The sequence below is a fragment of the Alexandromys fortis genome, unplaced genomic scaffold (assembly GCF_014885135.2).
Source record: "Alexandromys fortis isolate MF-2015 unplaced genomic scaffold, M_Fortis_MF-2015_v1.1 scaffold_161, whole genome shotgun sequence".
Lineage (NCBI taxonomy): Eukaryota > Metazoa > Chordata > Mammalia > Rodentia > Cricetidae > Alexandromys > Alexandromys fortis.
Window position 1 is genome coordinate 2,306,629 of NW_026068073.1, and position 16,896 is coordinate 2,323,524.

The 16,896-nt window shown below is 51.6% G+C and overlaps 2 protein-coding genes across 3 annotated transcripts; both read right to left on the bottom strand.

Moving 5' to 3' along the window:
* Positions 1–5,916, bottom strand: Klk8 (kallikrein related peptidase 8). Of its 2 annotated transcripts, none has more exons than XM_050121370.1 (6): positions 5,864–5,916; positions 5,405–5,482; positions 4,747–4,906; positions 4,358–4,487; positions 1,631–1,764; positions 1–249 (listed from the first exon to the last, which is right to left on the bottom strand). In XM_050121370.1, exons 2-6 carry the CDS (start codon positions 5,472–5,474, stop codon positions 108–110), a joined length of 636 nt encoding a protein of 211 aa, XP_049977327.1. In that variant the 5' UTR covers positions 5,475–5,482; positions 5,864–5,916; the 3' UTR covers positions 1–107. The 2 variants fall into 2 exon arrangements, with proteins under 2 accessions (XP_049977327.1, XP_049977326.1); XM_050121369.1 differs by having other exon boundaries at positions 4,225–4,487.
* A 907-nt stretch (positions 5,917–6,823) lies between these two features.
* On the bottom strand, positions 6,824–11,605 carry Klk9 (kallikrein related peptidase 9). Its single transcript, XM_050121438.1, has 5 exons — positions 11,504–11,605; positions 11,208–11,364; positions 9,108–9,373; positions 7,833–7,969; positions 6,824–7,509 (listed from the first exon to the last, which is right to left on the bottom strand). Exons 1-5 carry the CDS (start codon positions 11,544–11,546, stop codon positions 7,351–7,353), a joined length of 762 nt encoding a protein of 253 aa, XP_049977395.1. The 5' UTR covers positions 11,547–11,605; the 3' UTR covers positions 6,824–7,350.
* Positions 11,606–16,896: the final 5,291 nt, after the last annotated feature.

The following is a 16,896-nucleotide window of genomic DNA, read 5'->3' on the forward strand; positions in this document are numbered from 1 at the left end:
TCAGCCAAAGCTCGTGTTTATTGCCACCTCTGCCACCAGGATCGTCAAGCAGCCAGCCAAAGCTCGTGTTTATTGCCACCTCTGCCACCAGGGTCAGTCCCTGTAGTTCATGGTCTTCTTGATCCAGTCGACGTAGCGGCAGACGCTGGTGTAGACACCGGGTTTCTCGGGTTTCCCACAGGGGTCCGAGCCCCAGGATGTGATACCCTGGAGCACTCCATTGCACACCAGCGGGCCTCCTGAGTCACCCTGAACAGGGACAGAGTTGCATTTGCCTTAGAATGCCCGTTTCTTTCTCGTCTGCACCCAGCACTTAAAATTTTGGATTGCATTGGCACGTGGGGGTCAGAGATCCTCTGGGTTCTGGGGATCAAACGTGGGCTGCTGGGCTTGAGTGTCACGTGCCTTTACCTGCTGAACCATCTTGCATCGAACCCCTCAGCATTTAACTTTTGAGATATAGTCTCCTGTTACTCAGGTGCCTCAAACCTCCTATGTAGCTGAGATTGACTCTGAATTTCTGATTCTCCTGCCTCCACCTCTCAAGTCCTGGGATGGCAGGCATGCACCGCCACACCCAGTTTCTGCAATGCTGGAGGTGGAACCCAGGGTTTTGTGTGTGGTAGGCAAACACTCTCCCAAGAGCCCTATAACCAACTCTTGGCCCTATAACTAATTTTTCAGCATGGTGGAATGGGTTGGTTTCTTATGGTAAATAGGAGTAAGATGTGATGGTCCAGATGGAGAAAGTGGAGTATCCAAAGTGGAGAATTGTTCCAAGGTGATAGCCAAACTCCTGACCAATGAGGGAAGAGAGTCAGGTGTCCACAGACTAGTCTATAGAGAAGACACTAGGCTTCCAAACAGGGAACTCAGCTAAAAACTGCAGTTGGGGAGCACAGAAGAAAGAGCAGGGTCCTCATAGAGCCAGAGGGAAAGATGCCTCCCTCAGGCATGGAGCCAGTCCCTGAGGGGCCATGGGGGGAATCTCTGTGGAACAGATGTGGTCTCTAAGTTAGGCTGGACAGTCAGTGTTGGGAAAAACAGCATCCTTAGCCAAGGAAGAAGAAAGATCTGCTGTGAGATCTAACCATTAGTGATGGGGGAGGGGCTCCCAGGAAAGAGTCAGGGGAAGTCCTAAGGACACAGACACACTGCTGTTGACAGGAAAGAGAATGTGACAGCTGTGGAAAAACAAATCCCAAGAGGGCAGAATGGACAGTCATTTAGGGGCTTGGAAGTCTCTGACTCCATTCTCTCGCCAACTGGGAAGGCAATGTTGGTCCCCGAGAACACAGACAGAAGAAATCCTCCTTTGGGAACTCAGTGGCAGAAGCCACAGCAGTCCAGAGAAGCACCCTGGGAGCAAGCATTGCCTACTTCCTAGATTCAGGCTGCCCTCCACGCCCTCTGTCACTTCCCCACAGCTTATGGTGTAGACAAAGACTAGCAGGACAGGGAAGATGGTCAGCAAGGCTCCCGAGCCCTCCAACCCCAAGCCCGCTGTGTGACCTTCTGGGAGTAGCTAGCTTTCTCTGAACTCTGCCATGTTGGCTCCTCTATGTACGAGCTCCTTTGGGTTACCCCCATCCACACTAAACTGTGACCGGTGACTTCAGAGGTCACTCACCTGGCAAGTGTCAGCGCCGTTGCTGCTGCCGGCACAGACCATACCCTCGGTGACCTTCCCGGGGTAAGCCTTCTCGCATTTGTTCTGGGAGAAGATTTCCACTTCTGCACAATTGAGGGTGTCCGGAAAGTTCTCTGAGGAGGAAAAGGCAGAGAGAAACAGGAACCTTTCCCTCCATCCTGTCTGCCCGTGACGTCACACACCAGCGCACCTTCCTCTGTCTAGACAGCACCCTCGAGTCTCACCTTTCCTTCTTGCTTTCAGTCATCTTTAAATCTAGGGGTGGACGATGGGGGAAGAATTTGGAATACCTCTCTGTGACACATTCTGCCCGCTTTCAACTTTCTTGTCGCTAGGCCACTTGTCCTTAATTTCATCTACTTTTCCCAAATGGCATGCCCTCCTAGAAGCCCTTCCTGAGCACTCTAATTGAGTACATCTGTCTGTCCACACCTGTGATTGTGTATGGGGGAGGGGGCAGAGAGAAAGAAAGAGGGGGAGGGCAGAGGGAGAAGGAGAGAGAATACAAGCTGAATTAAAGCCCTCATGCATGTTAGATAGGTCCTGTATCGCTGAACTACATTCCCAATCCTCTTTTCTTATGTAGCCAAGGCTTGTTTCCAACTCTCTGTGTAGCTGAGGGACCACCATCCAAGTACTGGGGTGACAAAGTGTGTATGTCACATCACAGTTTTTATTTTATTTATTTTTATTTTATGAATCTCGGTAAGCTGCTTAGACTGACATTGACCTTGGGCTCCTCCTGCCTCAGCTGCCTGAGCACCTGACCAGATAGATCTGTGCTCCCTCACCTGAGCACCTGACCGGATAGATCTGCGCTCCCTCACCTGAGCACCTGACCGGATAGATCTGTGCTCCCCCAGCCACCTGAACACTTGACTGGATAGATCTGTGCTCCCCCAGCCACCTGAGCACCTGACTGGATAGATCTGTGCTCCCTCACCAGATTTCCTATCCTCTCATCCTTCTCAACTTTCTGCCACAGCAAGAGCATCTCCCTAACAAGTGCTAGGCCCTCTGCCAATCTCTAATACCGATAACAAGATAACGACTGAAATTACAATTAACTTTGTTATCAATCCCTTTTCGGGAGAAGACAGCAAAAAGATCTGGAATCTGTCTGCTCGCCATGTGACCCCCACAAAAGCTCTTTGAAGGGGTCAGGATGCATTCACTCATTTTTCTCATTCATTCATCCATGCAGGAAAGTTTACCAAGCATCCCCAGGGTTCCAGGGAACTTCCAAGCACCAGGAACAGATGGGGCCAGGAGTAGTGGCAGACACTTTTAATACCTGATCTTGGGAAGCAGAGACAGGTGAATCTCTGCAAATTCAAGGCCAGCCTTATCTACACACACAACAAATAAATAAATGTAATAGAACTAAAGAACACAGAGCCTTCATGGCGCTTGCTGCCAACTGGATGCGGAATCCCTAGCCACACTGGGGAAAGTGAGGCTGGGGTGGGAAGTGGCTCCCCAGGGCTGATGGAAAGATCCAGTCAGTTCCTCAAGCGTACATTTCCAAGTCAGACTCTCTCCATAGAAGTCAGACATATAGGGACCTGCCTTCTGGCACCGCCAATTCCTGGAGTGCCCCATTGTCTCCCTGAATTGTGTTTGGACTCCTTGGGATCATGGAGGCTGGGTGGTGATGAGGGGGAGTGGAGAAGAAGGATGGGATCAAGCTGGAGCTTGTGCTTGAGTCTGTTAGGGAGTGTCTACAAAGTTCTATACAATGGAAGTGTTGCGACATGAAGGACAGACTTTTTCTTTTTCTTTCTTACAGTTCTACTTAACATTATCAACCTGTTTAATCTCTTTCCAGTATCTATCATTCAAGGTTTCTAATGTGGGCCCAGGTGAATGAGTGTGTTCGTGTGTTCAGCAGTTAACCAATGGCGTTGATCCTCAAGACGGATTCTACCTTGTTTTTTGAGCCATCAGTTCAGCTAGGCTGTCTGGCCAGAGCATCCCAGGCAGGGCTCTGGCTGTCTGTCTATCTCCCCAGCGTTGCGATCACGAGCGCACACCATGGTCAGCCGAGGTGGCACAGCGGGTGAAGATACTTGCTGTCCAGTCTCACAACCTGAGTTCCACCCCTAGGACTGATTTCTACACACTGCACGCTGACCTTTGCATGTGTACATACATATACAGACAAGTAAATAAATATGATTTTAAAAACAAACAGTGTCTATACTACATATATGCATCAAGACGGGGTCTCTCATTGAACCTGGATCTCACCCTTTAGGCTACGCTTGGCTAACGAACCCTGGGATCCACCTATCTCCCCCTCCCAGCACTGGGGTTACTAGTGCATGTGGCTACACTTGGCTTTAACATGGGTGCTGGGAATCTGAACTCAGGTCCTCACCCTTGCTCCGCAAACAATTTACTTGCAATCCTGCCCCCTCCCCCAACATTCTCTCCCCTCCTCCATAAAACTTAATGTCAGTGGTCACTCTCCTCTTCTATGTCTACCCATTAGGGTGTGCTGGGAGAGGAGATCTGCAAGGCTTGAGGTCCACCGGGCTGCGCGCCTTCTCTTCACCCTCCGAGCCCATTACCTCGAGGACTGGTGACGGTGCCCCAGCCTGATATGAGGCACTTCTGGCCCACTTTGGGACACAGATTGGCCAGTTTGATGGGCTTCACTTTGGACCCAAGGTTTGCTGAACGGCGCATTCGAACGAGCATTACATCGTGACTGTGATCCTCCGGGTTGCTACTGTTGTAGCAAGGATGCTGGATAGACCGAGCCACCTGGATCTCCTGTTCTGGCGCATCTCGATTCTGCAGGCTGTGATCTCCCAGGCGCACTGAGTACTTCCTGCACAGGGGTGGAGGGTGGAGGTTGAAACCCAGGCAGGAGTTGGAGGTATGTAGGCGGTCTCTCCAACCCTTCTCCTTTAGAACCCAATTCTCTTCCACCACCGAGCCCAGGAGGTCCTAGCCTGTCTAACTTAGATGCAGTGATCCTCCCTAACCCTCCTCCCTCGGACCCAGGGCTCTAATTTCCTCCTCCTCAAGGAGAGCCCTCACTCCTTCCCTCCAGTCCCACCCACCTGTGCCCAGCCCTCTCCACTCACTGTTTTTTGCAGTGGGCTGCAGTGAGGACCCACTTGTCTCCTACAAGGACACCCCCGCAGACCAGTCGCGGTCCCTGGAACAAGGCTGTCTGCCAAGGCTGGGAGTGGGGTTCACACTCCTGACCCTCCAGGACCTTGGAGCCCTGAGCGCTGGTGAGTCCTGCATCATGAGGGAGAAGGGTGGGTTGCCACCCTCTGGGGGCAGAGCCAGGGCCAGGAAAGCCACTGTGGGTTCAAATGGACACGCAGGCCAGTTCCTCTGCATGCCATCTCTTTGGACTTCAACAGATGAGGTCCTGGCATCCATCGGAACACGACCACGTGGCCGCACAAGTAAAGTCATTGAGACCTGAGAATCATCAACACTAGGCGCAGCCCTCACCATCCTTCCCCATACACCTAGATGGGTCTTTATGTGTTCCCACACTCAAATTCCATTCCTTGACTGGCAGGACATAAGAGTCTCTTCTGCGGTCATGCACCTAAGGAAAACTCAGCCCACTACCCCTACCGTATGTTGCCACCTCTACTCACGGCCAAGAAAGCTCCTCAGTCTCCAAAACCACCACATGCACCCTCATGCCAGCAGGAGCTCGCTCAGAGTTCAGTAACCCCCACCCTACCAAAAGGCCTGGGTGGTAGCACCTATTCACCTCACCTGCCCACGCTCCCATCAGCAGAAACAGAAGGATCAACGTCTGGGTTGCACAGGGTGGGGGGCGTCCCATGGTGGCCTCTGAGGAAGAGGGTGGAGCTGAGAGGACGGCGGAGGGAGGAGCCTGAGATCTTGTTTTGAGAACCAGGGGAAGGAGGTGTTGCCAGGAGGATGGAGTTGGGGGACAGAGGAAGCTAGGACAGAGCTCTAGATCCAGGAATTTTCTTGTGGGGAACAGCTTCCTGGTTAGGATCCCGACATTCTTAAGGAAAAAGCTCTGACCCACTCGTGGGATGGCGGAGAAAGATCTGAGGCTGTGACTCTAACCTCCTGGGGAGGAGGGAGCTAGGAGGCCTGCTTGAAAATCCTGAGGGAAAGGATGTGAGGCTTGGGAGTCCTGGGCTCAGGGGAGGGGGAGATCCCTACGCTTGAGATCCATGTCTGGGGACCTCTGCGCCTCACCTTCCAGAATGCAGGGGGCGGGGTCACTCGGACTGGTGGAAGAGGCCCCCGGACTTCCTTCTCTGTGTTGGGTACACGATTTTGCTGCCTTTTAACTAGGAAGCCCCACCCGCGGCCCCGCCTCCTGCCCGCACCTGGCCGCAGTGCGGCTGAGCCCGCAAGCACGCGAGGAAGGGCGGGGGCTGGAGTGACTTTAGAAGGAGGGGCAGGAGTCTCCGAAGCCCAGGTGAGGACTAGAACAGAAAGAGCTGGGTCAGGGAGGGATGCAGCTGGAATCTGCTCTCTTGGGTCTGAGGGAGGAGACTGGGGTCTGGATCCTTGCATCTGAGGGAGTAGGGAAGGGTCTGGATCTCAGGGTCTGAGAGAGGAGGGCTGGATCTGCACCTTTGGGTCCGAGGGAAGAGGGCTGGTATTTGGTATCTGGGTCTGAGAGAGATGGGCGGGAGCCTGGACCCGAGTGTGAGGGAGGAAGGTGGAGCCTGAATCCCCGAGTCCGGGGGAAACGATCTGAATTTTGAATACCTCGTCTGAACCTCTGGATCTGAGGAAGGAGGGCTAAGACTTATGTGGAGCCCTAAGTCTTAGGGTGGAGGCTGAATCTGAAGGAGGCGGAATGGGGTGTTCTCCAGGGTCAGAGGGAGCAGGGGACTGTTTCTGTCGGAACTGAGTTTTGTGGAAGGTGGGGAAGGCATGTGTTCTGGTTGGGGACTTTGAGGGTGGATCAGCAGTCGTCCCGGGGCATCTGGGTAGGCAGGTTAGGGTGGCGCTGTGACCTGGTTTCCCCTTCCCCCTGGGGCGGCGGGACGAGCCCTGGCTAAAGTCCCAATGTGCTGCATGCAATAGGCTTGTTGTTAGGGTTAGCCCAAAGGTTCGGCTGGTGTCGGTTCCCTCATTTGCCCTTTCCTTCCCACCTCTGAGTACCCTTCATCTAACATATCACAGACGATAGGAAGTTACCGCCCTGTGCTTTATTCTAATTCATACTGTGACTCTGAAGAGATCAATGCCCACATCATCCTCTCTCAAGAGTCAAACCCACGACACAGCCTGGGCAGAACTCAAAATCTTCAGAAATCCAGGTGGGCGAAGTTAACTTAGTCCTGACATCACCGGTGGTGGGGCTAAGCAGGGTGGAGACCGGAGAAGAAATGCCGTAAGGTAGAATTTGGAGTGATGCAGCTATTTAGTGAAAGATATTTCTTGGCGGTGTTCGTGAGGGTTGGGCTACTCCTGAGAGTAGTTATTAAAGTCAGTCTGGGTCAAGGTTAAAGAAGGCGTGTCTCTTGGGCTTAGAGGGGGCGTGGTCTTATTTATTTGCCTGAAAGCAGAACCCAAGAGGTCAGATGACCTAAGTGGGTGGAGTCTTGGACGGAGCCTAAGCAGGGGAGTCAGAGTGGCAGAGTCTGAGGGGGTGGGGTTTCAACGTCCAGAGCTGTAATGCCGAGGCAGGAGGTCCTTCATCCATCTTCCTCTCCTGTCTGTCCTTACTATAGACTGTTTTCTTCCATGGTTTTTTGAACCCAGTCCCGGTAGTGGCATACGCTGGTGTAGACAGCGGGTCTCTGGGGTCTGGAACAAGGCTCAGATCCCCCAGACACTATACCCGCCAGGGTTCCGTTGCACACCAGGGGTCCCCCAGAGTCACCCTGTGCAAGGTGGAGAGCAGAGCTGTTAGCTGGGTCTGGTCATGAGAATCAAAGCTTCCTTCTTCTGAGAAAGCCTCCGGTTTCCTGCTGTTCAACACTCAGGAGGCTTGGCTTGCAGTCTCCCCTCCCTCAGACCAAAGAATAAAGGCTCACAGACCTTACCCCCACCCCATTATGTAGCATCCTGGGCTCCCAGAATCACTCAGGGCTTAGCCTGGATCTTCAGGACCCTTCTTCCCTAGGTCCTGGAGTCTGTGGCTCCAGGCGTCTCCTGCCCTAAGGTCTAGAAAAGGGCCTCCATTTTCCTGGAGGGGGTGGCTCACCTGGCAGGATCCTCGGCCACCCTCCCACAGGCCAGCACACAGCATCTTGTCAGAGATGTGGCCCGGGTACGCCCAGCGGCAGAGCTTGTTGTCCAGGATGCTGATGTTGGCGCACTGAAGTGTCAGTGGGTACTGTACTGTTGGGGAAGAAGGAAGAGGATGGAGGATGTTCCCAAAATCCCAGGCAGCACCCTCCAGAACCTTCCCTGCAGCCCTTCCTTCCCCAAGACTTCTACTGAGCCACAGGGCCAAGATCCAAAGATGGAGGTAAGAGATATCAACCCAATCACAGAGTTGGAGAACAGATGTCTAAGAGGGGGGAGAAGACCAGAAGGAAGAGAAGACGAGAAATAGGAAGATGGGTTTGTGCGCGTGCATGTGGGGGCATGCGTGCATGTACATGCCTGTAGCTCACAGGGGTGGGGTGAACAGAGACCAGGGAGGGAGATGGACACCCTTGAGAGAAAACCACTGTCAGAGACAGATGGCAAGGCAGACACACAGAGAAAAGGTCGAGAGGCGTTAACAGGAAGCAGACAGCACAGTGGGAGTACGTGGTTTCTTGCAGACAGAAATCCCTGGAGTGTAGTCTCTGTATTATTTGATCTTGCCAAGTGAGTGCTATTTTGAGAGTGTGAACACCTTTTAGCCATTCTTTGAATTTTATTACTTGTTTATACTTATTTTTTTTGAGACAGATTCTATGAAGTCTTGGCTAGAACTTTCTATGTAGACCAGGCTGGCTTAAGATTCCTAGAGATCTGCCTGCCTCTGCCTCCCGAGTCCTGGGATTAAAGACATACGCCACCATACCCTGCCCTGGACTTTCTGTGTGTGTGTGTGTGTGTGTGTGTGTGTGTGTGTGTGTATGTGGTATACACACGTGTGGAGTGTACACAGCTGTGTATGAGTATACAGAGGTCAAAGGAGGCCATTGGCCCCTACCCTGTCACTCTACTTATTAGTCCCTTGAGACAAGGTCTCTCATTGAACCTGGAGCGACGCTGGGAGCTAACACATCCCATAGCGGGGAGGCTTGGGAGGCAAAAAAAGGAGGAGGAGGGGAAGAGGATAAAAAAAGGAGAAAAAGGAAAGGAGGAGGAAGAGGAAAAGGGGAAAAGAGGAAGAAGATGGAGGAGGAAGAAGAGGGAGCAGAAAAAGGGAAGGGAAAAGAAGAGATTAGGAGGAGGATATGAAGGAGGAAGGGAGGAGGAAGAGGAAGACAGGTGGAGGGAGAGGGTTAGGAATGAGTGAGGCTCAAAGGCACATCCGTACGTTTTGAGCTGGACACGCTGCCCCAGCCAGAGATAAGGCACTGGGAGCCCACGGACGGCAGGCTCTGGCTGAGGTTGAGGGGCTGCACAGCTGCACTCATCTGGACCCTCCTGGGTAGCCGGATCAGCATGATGTCATCATTGTGGTCATTGGCAGAGAGGTCTGAATTGAACCCAGGATGGGGGAAGAAGTCCGTGGCCAGAAGCAGCTTCTCGGGGCCTTCCCACTGCCACAGATGATGCTCCCCAAGGCGGACCCACAGGTACCTGTGAGGACAGGTGGCTCAGTCCCTCCAAGACACTGTGTGCCTCTCCACAACCACACACACTCTCTGAGGCTCTTAGCCCACTTTTTGGAGTCAACCACCTTTTTTGCTACCCCACCTGGGGCCTCAGTGGTGACCTGGGTCCATTAGAACCTTGTGGATGCATGGGGACCCCACCCTTACCCCCACAGGTCTGGTGGCTTCTGCGGAGGTGGTTTTAAGTGTTTTCAGAGTGTGTGTGGAGGGGATGGGACATGGACAATTTCCAGGTTTTCCAAGAGGCCTTAAGCCACTCCCACCTATAATATCCTTTATCGCCCAGACATTTCCTCTTCAGATCTAACCCAGGTTCTCTTGCTGTGACCCCAGAAAACTTGCTCTGGTCTGAGTCTGTGCTTTCAATATTTGGGGACTTTCTAAGGTCTCTGTGTAGCCTAACCTCCGACCTTCCATGGTGATGATTGAAAACTCAGGATCTGGAAGTGTGCGGTGTTATTTCTGTGCCTACCCCTCTCTGACAACCTGGGGAGCAGAAGTTAACCCTTTCGTGCCATTTAGCCTCCCTGACTCTTCCTCCATCTGCACAGCCTTGCCTTTTCTCCTCTTATCTCAGGGACTAAATCAAACATCACTCTCTCAGCCCAAGATGGTACCCATCTTGGAGGGATGCATATTGGGAAATTTCTGGCAAGAATGTTGGAACCTTGGCCGGGGCAATGAACAGAGAATTCTTTCACCCCATGGGGTCCAGGACCCTAGAACACCTAGAACCATATCCTAGAATTCTAAGAGTCTAATACCTAAGGCTTCTGGGATTGTGCGGTGCTTCACTTAGGGAACTGTATAGATCCACGCTTCTAATATTCTACATCTTATTTCACCACAATGTCTGAGGCCTTTGTCATCCAGCACTCAGGAGGCAGAGGTCAGAAGAACAGGAGTTCAAGGCCATCATTGGCTACAGAGCAGGTTCAAGGCCAGCCTGGGCTATGTGAAATCTTGTCTGAAAAACAAACTCCAGGATTTTAGAATTGTCTGCATTAAACCTAATGGTCAAAGGTCCTAGACTCCCAGCGTTCTAGGACAGGAAGGCAAGAGTCTCACCAGTCTAGCAGTCTGTAAACATTTGATTTAGAAAATGTTAAGCATCCATAGCTTGAGTCCCTGAAAGAAGCCCTCTTGGTCCATAACATTCTTCAGTGGTGGGATTCTGGGACATGAAACCCACCAGATTTATATGTCCATCAGTCTAAGCTTCTAGAATTCTCTGTGTTCCAACCACTGGCTGAAAAATTTTAGCAATTTCTGACTATAGGATTCTGTAATTTTTCCTTCCGTCTTTCCTCTCTCTCCTCGTGTTTGTCTCTCTAGGACTTCCTTCACTCCCTTCCGCCCCCTCCCATTGCTCTTCTCTTCCCTTCTCTCTTCATCCTCTCTTCGGTGTTCCCTCCATCACTCTTTCCTTCTTCCCTTGTCTCTCTTGTATTTTTCTTGAGAGAGTTGCACGTATCCCAGCTGGTTTAGAGTTCTCAGTGTAACTGAGGATGATCTTGAATTCCTGGTTGATCTAGGATGCCTGTAATCCCAGCACTCTAGAGAGGCGGATGTCTGTGGATCTATGTTCCAGGCCAGTCTGGTCTACCTTGCAAGTTCCAGCACAGCCAAGACTACACAGCAAGACCCTGAAGAGCCTAGTTGTTGGGTCTTAGAATAAGGTGTCTGAGCAGGTCCCTAAGAACCCCGGTCTGGTGTCAGACCTCTCCTACCTCCAACTCTGAGCCCCCAAATGCCCATCTCAGCCCTTCTCCTTCTGTTTCCCAGCCCTGGACACTCACGGCTTGCGGCAGTGGGCAGCTGTGAGGAGCCATCGGTCACTGATGAGCGTGGCTCCGCAGAGCTGCCGGGTGAGGTAGAAGAGGCCCGCCTGCCAGGGCTGAGAGTGGCGCTGGCATTCCCGGGCTCCCACGGTGCGGGTGTCGGCTCCACAGCGGCCTGGGTGCAGGGGAGGGCACAGGGGTCAGAACCAACAGGCTGGGAAGAGCTTCGGGAGGAGGATGCTAGGGAATCCAGAGGGCAGAGGACACTGCATAGGGTAGCATGGGGTTGGAGGGCAGGGGGCTGGGCTTCTCACCTGCCAGCAGAGAGAGCAACACGAAGGGGAGTCCCAGCTTCATGGCCTTGGGCGCAGATCCAGCGGCCTGAAGCTGGGCGCCTGGCCTTCTTTATGGTAAGCCATAGAGATCTTCCTTCCTCCTCCCTGGGGCCGCCCCAGTGATTAATCAGGGTTGAGAAATGTCCCCGGGGGAGGGGGAAGGCCTGTTGCCAGGGTCCTCTGAGAGGAAAGGTGGGTGCATGGGGGTTCTCCATGGGGGCTCTCACCAAAATGGGCTAAGTGGGGAGGGGGCTGGACCTTGGAGAGGTCCCGCCAGAGCTTTAGGAGCATGGGGGTTTGCTTCCCAAGACCTTCGGCTGTGAGGTCTGGGTCCAGAATGTTCTGTGGTTTGGAGGAAGAGTAGGTGTGGAGGGAGGAGGAGGAAGAGAAGAAGGAACAGGAAGGGGGAGGAAGAAGAGAGGAGGGGGTAGAGAGAGACAGAGGGAGAGAGAATATGAATGTTACTAGAGAGAATGAATGATGTTCTCTCCACCGAACCAAACCTGTTCTGGGACTGGGATCAGGGCTCCTTCCCTCAGGCACAGGGGCCTCTCCTGTGGGGTTGAGCAATCTGGTCCCTATCTGGACTAACCCACTCTTCCCCATAGTCCCAAGCACCCCAAGAACCCAAGGACTCCACTTCTATGGTCCCAAGCCCAGGCATCTCTTCCTAACCCCCCCCCAACATCCTCCGGGCGTCCATTGTCTTACCCATCTCCCTCACCCATATTTTGCCCATTTTCCATTTTTCCTGCTTCTCCCTCCCAGCATAGGGTGAATCCCCTGGGGATCCCAGTCTGCGTCTGACTCATTCCTGTCCCCAGTGTCACCCTGTTCTGGGTGGGGCTCTCTGGAGTCCTTCAAAGATGGTAACGATGGAGTAAATGTCTTTCCCCATATCTTTCTTTTTCTGAAAAACTCTTACTTGTCTTCAAGATCCAACCCAAACGCCCCTCTTCTGGCTTACCTTCCGGGTTTCCCCCAGGCCAATGCTGACTGGGCCATGACCAGCACTGTCCACTTTCTGCTGCCCAGCAGCAGTTGAGATCTGCTCCCTGGAATACTCCTTCCCTGTGACATTTGCACTCTGAGCTGGAACAGCTGTGCCCAGTTTTCTTGGGGGTAAAGATTAGATGCATGACTTAGCGGCTGGGGGTATTTAATGACAATAATAAGCAGAGCTTCAGGGAGGGGGCAGAAGGCACTAATTAACAGATGTTAATTAAGAATGCCTGGGGGGATGGTTTGATGGGTAATACACTTGCTGTGCAAACCTGAGTTCAATCCCCCCCCACACACACACACAGAAAACAAACAAAGAGGCACAATGGTTCTTGTGCTTTAAATCCCAACACTGGGGAGATGGTGACAGATTGGCTGGCAGCCAGGCTAGCCAATCTGTGAGTTCAGTGGGAGGCTGAACAGAAAACAAGGAGAACCAATGAGAAGCCCAGTGGCTAAAGGCGCTTGCTGCAGAATTTGACCTGAATGTGCTCCTCAGACCCACCTGGTGGAATGCAGACAGAATTCATTTTTACAATTGTCCTGTTGGGATGAACCCCCTCAGCCCCATCCCATGTACATGCACGCAAATTAAAAATAATTAAATGTAATAAGAAGAGGTAGTGGGGTTGGAGAGATGGCTCAGGGGTTAAGAATCCTGACTGCTCTTCCAGAGGCCCTGAGTTCAATTTCTAGCAACCACCTGATGGCGCACAACGGTCCAGTTCCAGGGGCGCCCTCTTCTGGCCTCCTTGGGCACTGCATTCACAGACAAGTGCAGGCAAAACACATGGTAAATGGATGATTTAAAAAAAAAATTAAAGACATATTTGCAAAAAGAAGAACTGGTGGGGAGCAGTAGATGGAGGCAAATGATGTAGGACCTCTGACCTCCACACACACACACACACACACACACACGTGTGCATGAACACATACACAAACCGAAAAAAAGAACATCCGGCAACTGTGTTTCCATTCACCACAGAGCATATGCAGAGCCCACGCAGTCTTCAAGTGCTTGCTAGCCAAGGGCACAACCACTCCCCATTCTGTCCCGGTTGTCTCTGAATCTGGGACTGGATGCTGCATGCTAAGGGCTGCATATGAGTTTTAAGAGCATATTCTAGGGGCCGGAGAGATGGATCTGTGGTTAGGAGCACTTGCCGCTCTTCAGAAGATCCGGGTTCAGTTCTCAGCATTTACATCAGGTGGCTCACAGTAGCCAGGAGATCTAATGCCCTCCTCTGGCATCTGAAGGTACGTGCTCATCCACATGCACGTAAAATTAAATAAAGATAAAATAGATCTTTAAAAAAGTACGTGTTAAGCTGAGTGGTGGTGGTGGCGCTCACCTTTAATCCCAGCACTCAGGAGCAGAGGCAGGTGGATCTCTGTGAGTTCGAGGCCAGCCTGGTCTACAGAGAGTGTTCCAGGACAGGCTCCAAAGCCACACAACAAAACCTTGTCCCCAAAAACCAACCAACCAAACAGAAGGGGACATGTTAGTAGCTGTTCTTTGAAGAAAGAAAGATTTGTTTTGTGTCCCAGATGTTTGTTAGTACCGGGTCTCACTGTGGCTGCATCTCAGAGCAGCAAGGGCCTTTTAACTGCCCAGCCATTTGAGATACCTCTTAAAGCTTACATTTATTTAATTTATTGTATGTGGGTGTGATACAGACCACGTGTGGAGGTCAAAGGACAACTTGTGGGAGTCATTCCTCTCCTTCCACAGTGTGGGTCCTGGGGATCAGGCTTGGCAACATCACATTGCGCACTGGGCCATCTCGCCAGCACAGTCATCTACGGTAAGACTTTATATAAAAAGTAGATTTTAAGAATTTTATTTTATAGCATGAATATTTTGCATAACATGCATACTTGGTATCTGTGGCCGTCAGAGGAAGGCATTTGGCCTCTGGGACCGGGGTTATGAGTGGTTGTGAGCCACCGTGTGGGTGCTGGGAATTGAGTCTGTATCCTCTGGAAGAACAGTCAGTGCTCTAAACCGCCCCTCAATAGCCTGGACTTAAAGAAGAAGTTTGTTCCAATTCAATTATCTTATTTAATATGCCGGCATCCCTGTTTCAGGGTAGGGCACTGAAGTAGAGAGTGTGAGATGGGAAGGCTGCCATCCAATACAAACACAAACGACTAAAGGAATGAGGGCCACAGAGGACATGGTGGAGCCATTGAGTTCAGTAACCAGCACAGGACACTTTGTCTATGGCAATCCGGGAAGGCCTCCTGGCAGAAGTGACCTCACAGAGACCTGAATGAAAGGAATGTGAGACTTGTCTGATGAGCAGCTTCCTGGGGGTGGTGCTTGGTTGGAATCATCTCTGGGGCCTGTCAGAGGACATGGGTGAATTACTCCAAACATGAGGCCGGTCGGCAAGACCCTGCTTACTGTGCTTCAGATCCCAGATGACACAGAGGACTGACATTTCCTGAGTGTGCCAATGGTGTGGGATGGGAGCTGCCGGTCACACTCCACGTTCTGACCGTGGGACCGTGGAGAACAACACTGCATGGGCTGTGCTGGGAACAGGGACTGCTCCATGTCCATTGTTGTCCACCCTTCCCCTACTGGGCCTGGCAGTCTCTCTGACTGTTTGGAAGGGGGAAATGTGCTAATTGAGTTAGCGAACACCTTTCTCTATAGCCTTTTATCTGCTGAACTCTTTTTTGTTTGTTCATTTGTTTGTTTTTGTTTTTTTGAGACCAGGTTCTCTTTAGCTTTGGTGCCTGTCCTGGAACTAGCTCTTGTAGACCAGGCTGGCCTCGAACTCACAGAAATTTGCCTGCCTCTGCGTCCTGAGTACTGGGATTAAAGGCGTGTGCCACCACCTGATGAACTCTTATTCATCCTTCAAGACCCAAACTAAATTCTCCTCTGCCAAGATATCTGTGCCCCATTTCTTTAGGTCTAGGCTAAGTCAATGTGCTCAAATACATTTCCATTTCATCTGATTTCTGTGGAGAGCCCACCCACTTCAGAATAGAAACATTTACCCACAGACCATATCAGGAGGAGGGAATTAATCTCTTTGACAAAACTGTCAGAACCCCTTAACATAAAGCACAGTGTTTCCTAACCCCCACAGGGAGGCTCCTTGGTGAGGTTAGCAGCGGAGACTCTGCTGTACCTGGGAGTGGGCATGGGCCCCCAGGAAGGCAGAGACTGTGCCAGGGACCCAAAGTCAGGGTGGTTCCTTCCAGGTCAGGAAGAACTGGTGTTGCATGAGCCCAAAAATGAGATCTTTGGGAGGGGGAGAGGAAGTGGTTAGAAGACACCTCTGAAAGCTTAGGGGAATGGAGAGTTTGATTTTCCCACTGTGGATGGGGTGGAAGCGCAGCCGGATAGAAAAGGAACATGGTGGAAGAGGACCCTTCTTCTAGAGTCTCGTGAAGGTTTCTCACTAGCGAAGCGTCAGGGGTTCCAGCACAGTTAACCGCTGAGTTTGCTGGTTTAGTTCTTGTTGGTAAGAGCTATGTTTTTTTATTATTTTAAAACCACATATACCTGTGCACATCTGTAGCTGGGTACATGGATATGAGTGCAGATGCCTGAGGAGGCCAGAGGCATCTGACCCCTTGGGTACTGGGAACCAAACTCAGGGTCCTCTGCAAGAGCAGTATTGAGTCAACTCCCCAGCCCATATTGTAAAGTTTGGAGTTTCAAGCGTATTGGTGTTTTGTCTACATGGATGTCTGTGCACCACATGTGTGCCCAGAGACGAAGAGAGCATCTCAGCCAGGAACTGGAATTATTGCTGCTCCTGAGCTGCCGGTAAATGCCAGAAGTGGAATCCCCTCTCCTAGCTGAGCCCTCTCTCCAGGCCCTTCTTTCTTTGCTTTCTTTCAATGTTTCTTATATGTACTTATTTTGGGTGTGTGCACAGCACTGTGATGGTCAGAGGACAGTTTGCAACCGTCTGCTCTCTCCTTCCACCTGCGCAAACCACAGAGCGAATTGGCTGGTTCAATATTGTGTTTATATAGAAATATTTTCACATAAGAACTCTAAAGTCACAGTAATCTGGGCCAAAGGGCTGTGTGTGTCTGGCCTGGGGCCTCCCTCCTCTCCCAAGGACTTTCCCCCAATAGATGAACCCCACTGATCTGGAGTTGACCTTCTCATCTATAGTCCCACCAGCTGCTCCCAGAAGCTACCCTGTGACCTCAGTTAGATATAATGGCACCATTATAGGAACATAATCAAACTCCATTGTAAATTCCATTTCTACTGTTGTGAAAACCAATGAAGCAGATTCTCCGTTGAGAAGCCCACACCCCTGGGGCGGGTGAGATAAGTCAGTGGGGAAAAATCACATACGGCCAAGCCTGACAACCTGGGTTCCATCCCT